This window comes from Mytilus edulis, chromosome 1 (assembly GCF_963676685.1).
Source record: "Mytilus edulis chromosome 1, xbMytEdul2.2, whole genome shotgun sequence".
NCBI lineage: Eukaryota > Metazoa > Mollusca > Bivalvia > Mytilida > Mytilidae > Mytilus > Mytilus edulis.
This window is the reverse complement of record NC_092344.1, coordinates 82,688,272-82,700,836: the sequence shown is the minus strand read 5'-3', so window position 1 is coordinate 82,700,836 and position 12,565 is coordinate 82,688,272. Positions and strand designations below refer to the sequence as shown.

Here is a 12,565-nt window from a genome sequence, read left to right as displayed (position 1 = left end):
CGCTCATCAAAACACTTCAATGATGTAGATGATAATTTATAAAGTTAAATTAACATCGGATCATCTATTTTCCGGACAAGGACACTCTTCTATTTTATACTAGTCTATTGATGTCCAGGTCTTTCTTATAAGTCTTATAAGTAAGTTATTACGAAAAAGTGTTTGCAAATATTCCATAACAGATATTGAAACAAATTATAGAAGTCCTGTGTGTACTGTTCTCCAAGTTCCATACACAAATCATTCAGGGTAAAAATTATGACCCTTCAAATGTAAGGGTCATTAGCAGATAATCAATGTATATATATATATATACAGGAAAAATTCAATGAGGTATCAAACAGTTGGTTGACTACATGTCATTTAAAAAAAAATAGCATTCTTACAGCTGGGGTACAGTGCACAGGCACTTGTTTCTATCCATACGAAGGTCGACTATCCATATAAATAGAAGAAGGTGGCTAACGAATTTTTTTTTAGGTCACGACAGTCTCCGCTTGGGACGCTTTTTCTACCCTTCAACTTAATGCTAAAAATCCCTACCTTATATGAATCGATTCAGTGAATATTTTCCTTTAACACTAAACTAATTTCATAATCCCCACAGTGTTCCTCTTCACGGTAATCTACTCTCAATTCACTAAACCATGTCCAAAAGTTCAACTACCATCTTTCCAATGTATCTACTTCCGGTTGTGGGCAGAATGCTATCTTTTTAAAAACGAAATGATTCTGTAAAATTACCAGTTTATTATTTTCATTATCAATATATTTTTAAAGATGAAATTTCACCGAAATAAGTACATTTATTGTTGTTATTAAAAAAATCAGAAAGTCAGAAACTAATTTGAATGAATTCGATAATACTAGAGAATTCCGAATGTATATGGTAACTCTAAAGAATTTCATCGATCTTTTATTTTGGAGGTAAAAAACGTATCAGAATTAGGGGAAAGAAACTGAGTCAATGAAAACAAAATAAATTTACTGCGATGTCAACCGGAAGTAGATACATTGGAAAGATGGTAGTTGAACTTTTGGACATGGTTTAGTGAATTGAGAGTAGATTACCGTGAAGAGGAACACTGTGGGGATTATGAAATTAGTTTAGTGTTAAAGGAAAATATTCACTGAATCGATTCATATAAGGTAGGGATTTTTAGCATTAAGTTGAAGGGTAGAAAAAGCGTCCCAAGCGGAGACTGTCGTGACCTAAAAAAAAATTCGTTAGCCACCTTCTTCTATTTATATGGATAGTCGACCTTCGTATGGATAGAAACAAGTGCCTGTGGTACAGTGCTAGGGCAGTGGCGGATCTAGCCATTTTAAAAAGGGGGGGGGGGGAGGGGGTCCCAACCAAGAGTAAAGGGGGGTTCCAACTATATGCTCCCATTCAAATGCATTGATCATCCAAAAAATAAGGGGGGGGGGGGTCCCGCCAATGTAGGGCTGATATCATTTTCGTAAACCACATATATGATGGGGTCTCATTGGAGGGTTCCGATCCCGGATCCCGCTGACTGTTTTGTCAGATTCCCGTATCCCGCTTACACTATGTATACATGTAAGCAATTTTCACTTTTTTTGTCATTTCCCGGGTTCCGCAAGACCTCATTTCCCGTTTTCACGACACAATTAAAATCGGCAATCCCGCGTCACGCTTAGACCCCAATGAGACCCACTATGATCATATATCAGATATCATGACCTGCCAGAATTCATTCAACATAGCAAAATCTAGTCCAAATAATTATGACATCTTGAAAGTTATTTAATTTGTCACAGAAAAAAATTAGAATAGCCTTTCAAGATGTCACAATTAAGCAAAATCAGACTCTTTGCAGATGTCTGATGACAGTATAATCTACAAGCAAAACGACTGCCTCAAACTTCAAGATGACCTAGAAATTACTATACAACATTTACAATGTCAACAAGATTGGCTTATGTCTTTCCATCCAGAAAAGCGTAATATCATGTGACTATTGAACATAAAATGAATGTTAATCTCATCCACTTTTATTACAATGTTGTATGGACTCATTTTAGAATCAGGAAAACATGCAAAATACTTGGGTATCACCATCTCTGCAGACCTAAAATGGAACACCTACATACAAAAAACTGCCGCTAAAGAAAATAAATTCTTAGGCTCCATCAGAATAAATCTTAAAGTGCAAACTGAAACAATCATTTACAATTGAAGAAAGAGCATACCAAACACATATATGTAAGAGCAAAGTTAGACTACTGATGTACTATACATGTATATATGGGATCCTGGCATCTACAAATGAATTTATAAGATCAATAGAAAAAGTAGGGACAGGGGGCCAGGTATCTTATGTGTACATCTCTCCATCATAGTCACAATTTATATTTAGTAAATGACTATACGTCAAAGTACCATCTTCAACACAAAGCTTTTATATTTGATAAAAAAAATTGATATTGTTTACTAATTGAGAGTCAACATCTTCCTAGGTTTATATCTTTAATTATAAGGATGACTGATACCTGAAATGTATATATATACACAGTACATTAGTAAATGATTAGTTTGTAATAATATATGGTAACATCATCATGATCCAGAAGAATGATCATGGATTGATACATACATTATTTCAAGTAATAAGTTTTCATTTTTAGGTGTTCGAAATAATTAAAAGTTAATTGCATTTTGATTTCTTTTTTTACAGAAAATATCATGCATGAATTACAGATGTGATACAACTATGTTACCACGGTCACAGTTACTTCGTGTTTGTATCTCTTGTTGGAGAAATGTTCCAACTCAATTAAACAGATCCACATATTCAAGAAATCTATTATGCTCTAATAAGTGTGGACTAAGGTGGAAGAAATCCCAACAGGCTGTTACAAGGGACTATTCCAATACAACAGAAGATGATCTTGATATATCACAAAACCCATACTTTAATAAGTACAAGGGAAAAATCAGTAACATACAAAGGTAAGTAAATTATGTATATTGGTGAATATAAAAATAAACCATGTTTATTCATCAGTGACATTCATATTGCCCTCTAACATGCCTAAAGTAAATAAAGCACTGTTATATCTACATGAAAACACTGTCACGTACCACTGTATTTCATAATTATGATAAAAAGATGTGCGTTAAGGTCAGCAAGACATCAATCCAATGACCTAGAAAGACAAAAAACCTTTACAATATTACAGAACAAGCACTGGTAATGTTCCTGACTTGTACAGGTGCCTGAGTCAGGGTAAAGCTACTTTCTCTAGATCTCAACCCGTCCCGTTTAAGGGGGTAGACCTTGGTTCAGGGAGATAACTCTTTAAATCAGTTAAGTGTTTGTAAAAGTCAAGTTCATCAATGTTTTTTAAGCATTTACCTGAAACAGATTAAAAATAATCTATGTAACCTAGAAGCTTAGAATATGTTTTTGAAAATGGTTGACACAAACATACTGATGATTTTAAGAGTTATTTCCCTTAACCTAGGTCTACCTCCTTAAGTGGATTGACAAAGGGTTCATTATAGAACATACAATGAAATTCAAAACAGGAAAAGCAACTAACTCTACAGTAAAGGTATCATAAAACAGCAAACAGAATCAAACATAAACTATATAAAAATGAATAAAAGGTATAAAAGACATGTTATTATAACCCCACAGTTCTTTGTCTTTAAAATAAAAAAAAACTGAATAAAATTAGAATGTCATTTGTCAAATTTCAATTTTCAGTACATCTCCAGAAGAATTTCAGGCTAGACTTGACCAACTGAAGGACAAAAAACTTGAATCGTTAGAGAAGAGAAAGCAGGAGATTAAAGATGCTCAATCAGTTCCCAAACCTAGTGTTGAAAGTCCTCAAGGCACTGGTAACTGGCCACCAAGGGTAACTTAGTTTTTACTACAATACATTTCAGACTTGACTGATATACTTTGACCACATTTTATTGAAAGCTAGATGATTTAAAGACTTTAAATATTTCAGCTTAAATGCTTTTAAATTGTCTTAAAAATCTGATAATAATTATTTATTCACATGGAGTGCTTTTAGTATATGATATTAATTGTTTTTTCTTTAATCATTTAAAGTTGCATGAATGTAGACGCTAAAGTGAACAGTGAATTGATAGAAATTTGAGTATTAAGTTATCAGAAGACTATATTCTTATAATATACAGATATTGCCTTACTTTAAACTAACTTATTTTCGTGACATTCGTGAGAGGAAAAAGTAACGCGAATATAAATAGTCGCCAATGTGTTAAAACTTGGATTTTTCTTATGTTATACTAATGTATTAATCTGTTTCTTAATGTTTTCAGAGTTTAGATGAAGTTATGAAAATTGATCTAATTAAAGATAAGACTGCTGAAGAAATTAAGAAGGTAATCTTTTTTTTAGGCCCCTGACATAGCGGAGGGTGCATTAAGTTTTACCCTTGTCCTCTGTACGTCCGAAAATTGGTGTCTGTTCTCTGACTTTAGTTTGCCTCAACCAAATGCTACGAAACCTCTACATAATGCTTATTACCACAAAATACAGATCAAGGTTGAATTTTGGGGCTGTCACTTTTATTGTTCTTAAGTTATACCTCTTTACAATTGAAAAATTGCTAAGTATTTCATTTCTGTTCTCTAACTTTAGTTTGCATCAACCAAATGCAATGAAACTAATACATAATGATTATTACATAATAAAATACAGATCAATGTTTAAAGTAAAACTCCCATAGTATATAATCATGATAAATGTACTACCCTAATTTTGTAAGATTTTTTTTTTAGCAATATCTTGTTGATACTTCAATTTCTGGTTATTTCGCTTAAATTAAACTATTCATTCTTGATTAAAGATGATTTTCTTTAGTTCCTGTCTTTCTGTGAAACCAGAATTACTTGTTTATGGCATTTTAAAGGCTCCACATATATGTTGGGATATTCAAAATATAAATTCACAACTACCGGTATATAAAAATTATGCATGTATGTTATAAGCAACATGGCAGTATGATATCCCCCCAAAGCTGTATTTTTAATATTTGCTAAGATTGTATAGGTGCATCTAGGAGATTGAAGTTCGTTAAACTGATACAATGTATTGCACAGTGAGTGGAATTCTATTGTTACATTTTAATATTAGAGTTCAAGTCCTGGACAGTGTTAAGTTTCATCGAATAAAACCAGATGCGGGAAAATGTCAATGAGATCATAAACTTAGCAACATAAGTTAACTTAAAAAAAAGATGTGTAGAATGGTCCTCTGAAGAAAAATGCCTCAACAATGGGCTTACTTTTAATGTCAAGTTCTAAACATAGACATGTGCTCAAAAGGTTTCCAAAGGAAACAAATAAATATATGACACCAATAAAATGTTCTTAAAAGAGCAATCATGGAGATGACAACAATCATTGACTTAGCTTTGGCACATACAATGTTACAGGGTTACTGTTATGTTAGTTTTGTTAATCATGAGCCCTCCTTATCTTTCTTGATATAAACACTTAAAACATGCTATATCTGCTTTATAGAGGCATTAGGGAAATTAATGGATCTTTGTAACCATGGGCTACTGTGAATGTACTTTGTAATTTGTGGGTATCAGTTTTTTAAATTTGAGCAAAAACTACTTGTTCATGGGTTCTTAGATTTGTGGATTTTATTTTTCTGGAAAAAAAATCTTGTGAAGAATTTGAAACCATCCGAAATGAAGATTTAAAAACAAAAATCTTTTTTTGTTTTACATTGATTTGTGGGAAATTGTTAAAGAAGAAGTTCGTTTTTACTTATTTGTTTTTCAAAACTGACAACATTTATCAAATTTTTAATTAAAAAAAATTGCTTTCAGAAAAAAAAATCTCTTCCAACCCTTATGGATTCATAGGGGGTCAGTAGCAAACCAGTTAACTTATAATATCTTTCTATAAATAAATCAGTTATAACATGTTTTTTTAACACAATAGTTGATTTATTTCAGATTTGGAGTCAATACTATGCAGAAAAAGATTGTATTTTTGGAGCAGTGGAGGTAGGCTTACCATTGTACATAGACCAGAAAATTTGTCTTTGTTATACATAATATTATATAGATATGAGAAGATGTGGTTAGTCACAATTTGTAAAAAATTAATCCTTATAGGTCAAAGTAAGGCCTTCGACATGGAGCATTGACTCACACCGAACAGCAAGCTATAACATGTATAAAGGGCTCCCAAAAAGTACTAGTGTAAAACCATTCAAACAGGAAAACCAACAGTTTATATATAGAAAAAATGAAAAACACTTATGAACCACATCATCAAACAACAACCAGTGAACAACAGGTTCCTGACTAAGGACAGGTGTATAACATATATGCTTATTATCGGTTTTTAACCGGATTTTTGTGACAAAAATGTCGGTTATTGATTTGGGGATGTACGGCGGGCGGCCGGGCGGCCGGCGGCCGGCCAGCAATCAAATGTTGTCCGTGCATTAACTCATGAACCGTTCAACCAAAGCTTTTAAAATTTTAATATGTTATTACTGACAACTATACGAAGGTCAAGTTCAATAATGGCGATTTTGACTTTTACCGTTCAGGAGTTATGGTTCTTGAAAGATTGAAAAATGGAGTTTCCAGTCGTGTCCGTGCATATACGCATGAACTGTTCTACCAAAGCTTCCCAAATTTTAATATGTTGTTACTGATGACAGAATGGAGGTCAAGTTCAATAATGACGATTTTGACTTTTACCGTTCAGGAGTTATGGTTCTTGAAAGATTTAAAAATGGAGTTTCCAGTTGTGTCCGTGCATTTATGCATGAACTGTTCTACCAAAGCTTCCGAAATTTTAATATGCTGTTACTGATGACAAAATGGAGGTCAAGTTCAATAATGACGATTTTGACTTTTACCGTTCAGGAGTTATGGTTCTTGAAAGATTGAAAAATGGTGTTTCCCGTCGTGTCCGTGCATTTTCTCATGAACCATTCAACCAAAGCTTTTGAAATTTTAATATGTTGTTACTGATGACAAAAAAGAGGTCAAGTTCAATAATGACGATTTTGACTTTTACCGTTCAGGAGTTATGGTTCTTGAAAGATCGTAAAATGGCGTTTCCATTCATGTTGTTGCATTTACTCATGAACCATTCAATCTAAGCTTTTCAAATTTTAATATGTTGATACTGATGACAAAATGGAGGTCAAATTTGATATTGACGATTTTCACTTTCACCATTCATCAGTAATGGTTCTTGTGATATTGCCAGGACACAAATAAATGTTAATAAATCCGGTTTGCTGTCGTTGTGACAGCCTCTTGTTAAAGTTTCAGATAGGATGAATAGTCTTGTCTTTCCTAGAAATCTGCTTATAACTTTACGAATTCATTCAACTGTAGCATACATCATCGCAGTTGATTCTGCATATAGAATGTTTTTAATGTTGTGTAATCTTGTGGTCAGAATGAAAAGCAGACCTATGTATGATTTAACCAATAGTTCTAGCATCTCCTGTTCTATTCTATGTACATATGATTTTGATATATTAGTCATTATAGTTGTGAAATTTTATATAGCAATTGTTAGCAAAATGGACCTATATAAGATACTTTAGAAAGGCAGCCATTTTGATTTCAACTAAGCAAAAATGTTATAAAATAACCAAGTGTTTCACAATTTCATGAATTTAGATTCTATAAACATTTGACTTTTTGAAAAGATTTTATTGAATTTCATGATGAAACAGAATCTGCAAAAATGACCATTGTGTTTTTTTTTCAAAATATAAATGGTTTGCAATTTCAATTGTGATGTAAAAATGTAAGACCAAAGTTTCAATTGGAATTAGAACATTGTTTTTTACAATGCAAAAGAAGAGGGTTATATAAGAATTAATTTTTCATCATGTTGCATTAATTAATTATTTTAAACATCCTACTGATATATTTATATTATGTACATGTTCTCTGACTCTAGTTACTAAGTTATTTTGTATGTAGATTATTATTGGTTTTTTCAGGCTATGAATTATGAAAGTTTAGTTTCTAAAGCAAAGACTTGTCCTCTTGTAAGTAGTCTGATTTGTTTCAGTAAACTATAATTATGATATACACTCTGTACATTTCACTACTTTTAAAAATGCATGGATAAAGGATTTTGAGGTTTCAGGCTTTCAGCAAATTATTTTAAATATGGCAGATGAGAATTATGTTATAAGGTCATCCAGTGAAACTTATGTCATTCTTGCATCAGCATTACTTTTTTAAATATTATAGTTTCCTGAAATGAACTTATAAATTGAATTTAAGGTTAACATAGAAAGAAAGGCATATTTTTTTCATGGGTGATAATGACAATTTTCAGATTGGCTATTCTAGAGTTATGGGGTTTTAATCTTTAAAAAATCAACAATTTAATGAAATTTGAATATTGTTTTTGTTTTTCAGTTCATGTACCCATTACCAAAAGGAGATGGTTATGAATATTATTTCTCACAGATACATGGAAAAGATGTTTATTTCACCCCGCTGGGAATGTACCAGGTAAGTGTCAATCAATATATATGCTACCAGTATACACATGTTAATTTTATCAAACTGAACTTACAGCTAAGAGGAAAGAATCTGGTAGAGATACATTACAAATGTTTATTATACCTCTACTGTTAATATGACCACCTCCATTGTCACATAGTAGCTTAACCTCCCTTGAAAACAGAGGTTGTGAATTTGGTCCCAGTACATTGCACTTAAGAGTAACAGCTTAGATTAGTCGGCATGGAGTCCATGTAGTATGACATGTCTTCCTAAGAGGTACTACTTAGTTAGCTAGTCCAACTCAATGTGTATTTCTATTACAAAGCTGGGTATTTTCAAATGTTATTTACATGTTCTTGTCTTGAATTTGCTTGTAATAGTTGCTGATGGAATAAGAAGAAAATGAAAAATCATCAATTAATCTATTGGACTTATATGACCAGAAATGTGTCAAATTGATGATATGGCAAAAATATCCATACAAACATAAAGTTTTAACTTTTAATAAAAGTATTTATTTTAGATTCATCTATATATAAAGCTTAACTATCTATAATTTCTATACTTATTATTGTATTTTAATTTTACAGTTTATGATCTTATTTCATTTATTTTTAAAGAATAAATCATCTCCATCAACATAGAATTTTTTTCAAACCTAAAATCAAAAGTCATTTAATTGGACAAGATGATAGTACAATTTTGTTATTTTTCAGCTTCTGAAAGAAAATGCTCCTCCATGTTTAACTGTAGCACATTTTCCTGAATTTGCAGATGACAAAGGTAGGAATCAGGATATAAAGAGGTTTTTTAACACAAGTTAATATTACAGCTACATTGACAACAACACTTAAGTAAACTGCATCTTTTATTGTAGACATGTTTCGCCGATTAGATCGGAGTCATCAGGACAATGTATATAAAATAAGAACCCCTGAAGAACAAAAAAGCAGCATCATGTTTGTGACGTCATAATTGTCCATTGTTGACGTTGCTATAGGATACTCTATATCCTTATGTAATGTTGAACAGGAAATGAATTAAACATAGTACAATGCAAATGAAGTTACTAAATTTAGAGTTCTAATAATGTTTTTATTGTTCAATAGGCTGTATAAGGAACAATTGTAATAAAAGTATAGTTTTGTTAAGGTAACATATTGTTTCTAAAGGCAGGATTTCATGATAATTTGGTCATAATGCCATTTGGAATCTGTTTTGCAATCAGATAGAATAAAATCAGCTTTCATGTCAGGAATTGTCTTATTGACAAAATACATGTTATCTTCACTTTAAAAGTGGAAAATATCACATGTTACAGCTTTTAGTTGAAGTGAGCTTCAATTTTTACTTCAATAAAAAAAGTAAACAAAATTTACACATACAACCAATAATTAAATTTTGGAAAACTTGCAATATTAAGTGCTGATTAACAATTTTACATTAACTATGTTTATTAATTTAATTCATGTATATAACCAAGACTATTTTTATATTGAATATATCTGAAGTGTTGTTTGATTATGTTTGGTGTTTCATATTCTTTGCAAACGAGAGTGGGAAAAGTATATGCATTTACAATACATGTAGCTCTACAAGGTCCCTCCTTCATCATAAGTCAACAACTAATGATATAATTAGCTCCTCACAATAATTTCTCTCTTTACAGTATGTCCAATGAGTTCAATACTTTCAAAATATGCATTTTCTTCTGAAAGTAAATATATAAACACAAGTCTTAGATTCAGATTATATTCTTATGTTGACTTGTTTGCTAATATGGCTCTTTGCCAACCTCGCTCTTTGGGTTGAGAGGCTATTAACCTGTATTGTAAAAATTCCATATGCAACTTCAGTTATTACTTTTTGTGAAATAATTAAAATAAACACCTTTGAAATTATATTCTTCAGTATATTTTATTTCCAGGGATAGTTTTGATGGCTGGACAGTATGATGAAAATATTATAGTAAGTACACTTTTGTTAGGTAAATGACTAAATATATACTTAAAAATAACTTTCCATACTACCTTTGTCATGAATTGACCAAAGATTATTGGTAAGATGACAAGATAAAATTATATGGGATCCTGCATTTTCAAATGTTGATTATGCTTATTTATTACATTGGATGCAATGAATTGCACTGATTTCCCAGTAAAATAAAAACTGATAATTTCACATGTGAAATAAACGTGGTTATTTCACTCTCTTACGTCATACAACTATAGGCGTTGTCAAGACATCAATAACGGCGGATCAACACAAATTGTGAATGCGTAGAAAAAAGATATAGTTCCTTACATGTTTTACATTAATTTCTTTTAAAAAAAAAGCCATTTGCCAATGTAATAAAAAGAATAACTAATTAAAGAATTCAAATATCGAAAAATATTCAACTCGTGACAGAACAACACTGATAATTAACTCATGTGCTATGCGCATTTGTGAATTAATGTGTTGTTCAGTCACTCGTTGAATATTTTTCTCTATTTGAATTCTTCGATTAGTAATTAGTAATGTTTCATTATATTACTGTTGGTATATATAAAAAAAAAATCAATTTGAAATAATCAATTTTCTCTATGTTACTTCATCTAGCATTGGAGACCCTCATGGTAATCAAGTTCATGATCAGCTTGTAGTAATATCTTACTTCAGTCAAGGTTAAATTTCAACTTGGGCATAATTGAGCAAAGAAAGCATTTTATTTGTCTTTAAATAGAGTTGAGAGGTTTCCAGCAGTAAGGAGACATAGTTTTATTGAACATCAACTTTAAAAGTGTATTTATAGCAATACAACATAAACTTTTATGAGTAAAGCATCTGGTCATTTGAAACTTATGTACAACTTTGGAGGCCTGTGTTCAGCAATGAAATAAATTTCCTTTTTATTAGATGAAATCATTTGGCTTTCTTCAGGTGTTTACTGAAATATAAACTGAAAAGTTTGAATTCAATACCGGTTACTCTTAAACAAAACTCTAAGAGATGTATATAGAATTGACTACTGTAAATTTAGAAATTATTGCGATGTTTTAATTAATTCGATAAATGCGACAGGGTCATAATCACAAAAATTTAAACTCCCAATTTGAAATTTTGTATATGAATTAAACATTATTTTTCTCAATACATGTATTGCAAAAATTAAAATTGCATTTTAGTCTAAAATGACAAGATCGCAATAATATATGCTTGCAATAATTTCAATAATTTCTAAATTTACAGTATAATATTTGCCGAAATATCTAATTGCAAATGTTTTGAGAAATTGTAAATATATACTGTATATGTTTTTTACAGAGTAAAGAAGAAGCCATAATATTGGTGTGTCAGATGAGTTCATACTACAGTCCTAGTGCTGGTGAAAAATTTAATCTTGTCAGATTGTTTAATCTAACTCCAGACAAATTTAAACATCTTGATGTCTTAAATGAATATGAAAAAATGAAACACACATTACCATCTTAATGGTTCTTGTAATTAGTTCTAAAAATAAACTTCATTCATTATCTGTTTTTTGGTATTTTTCTATGTTTTGTTCAGACCACCAATACAGAAACCAAACCAAAAAACATAAGTTTTTTTGTGCAAATCATTAACAAGAGTGCACACAATGAAATGTCTTATCTTCTTTACTGTCCATTATTAATTTTATATTGAAAGCCCAAAAAATAAAGTTTTAAAAATTCTCAATGAATCATGAAAATGAGGTCATCATCACAATAAAAAAAGCCAGACATGTACACTTTTGAACAATTCCATACACCAAATATAGTTGACCTACAATGTATTGCTTATAGTATACAAGAAACTGACCAAACCATGAAAATTCAATATTGCCCAATGAACAATGAATATGAATTTAATATTGACCAAAAAACAATGAATATGAGGTCAAGGTCAGATGAACCCTACCAGACTTACACCTTACAATCATTCCATGCATCAAATATAGGACCTTTTGCCTAAAGTAAGTTAAAAGAGGACCTAACTACTAAAACATGATATTGACCAATACAAATGAGGTCAAGATCAG

At 31.1% G+C, this 12,565-nt stretch overlaps 1 protein-coding gene across 1 annotated transcript; it reads left to right on the top strand.

Annotated features, from left to right (window-relative positions):
- The first annotated feature begins 9 nt into the window (after window positions 1-9).
- Window positions 10-12,043, top strand: LOC139492256 (ATP synthase mitochondrial F1 complex assembly factor 1-like). The gene is made up of 10 exons (XM_071280464.1): window positions 10-140; window positions 2,703-2,977; window positions 3,738-3,891; window positions 4,328-4,390; window positions 5,980-6,030; window positions 8,007-8,054; window positions 8,434-8,529; window positions 9,240-9,306; window positions 10,451-10,491; window positions 11,830-12,043. The coding sequence occupies exons 2-10, from the start codon at window positions 2,715-2,717 to the stop codon at window positions 11,995-11,997; spliced, it is 951 nt and encodes a 316-aa protein (XP_071136565.1). The 5' UTR covers window positions 10-140; window positions 2,703-2,714; the 3' UTR covers window positions 11,998-12,043.
- Window positions 12,044-12,565: the final 522 nt, after the last annotated feature.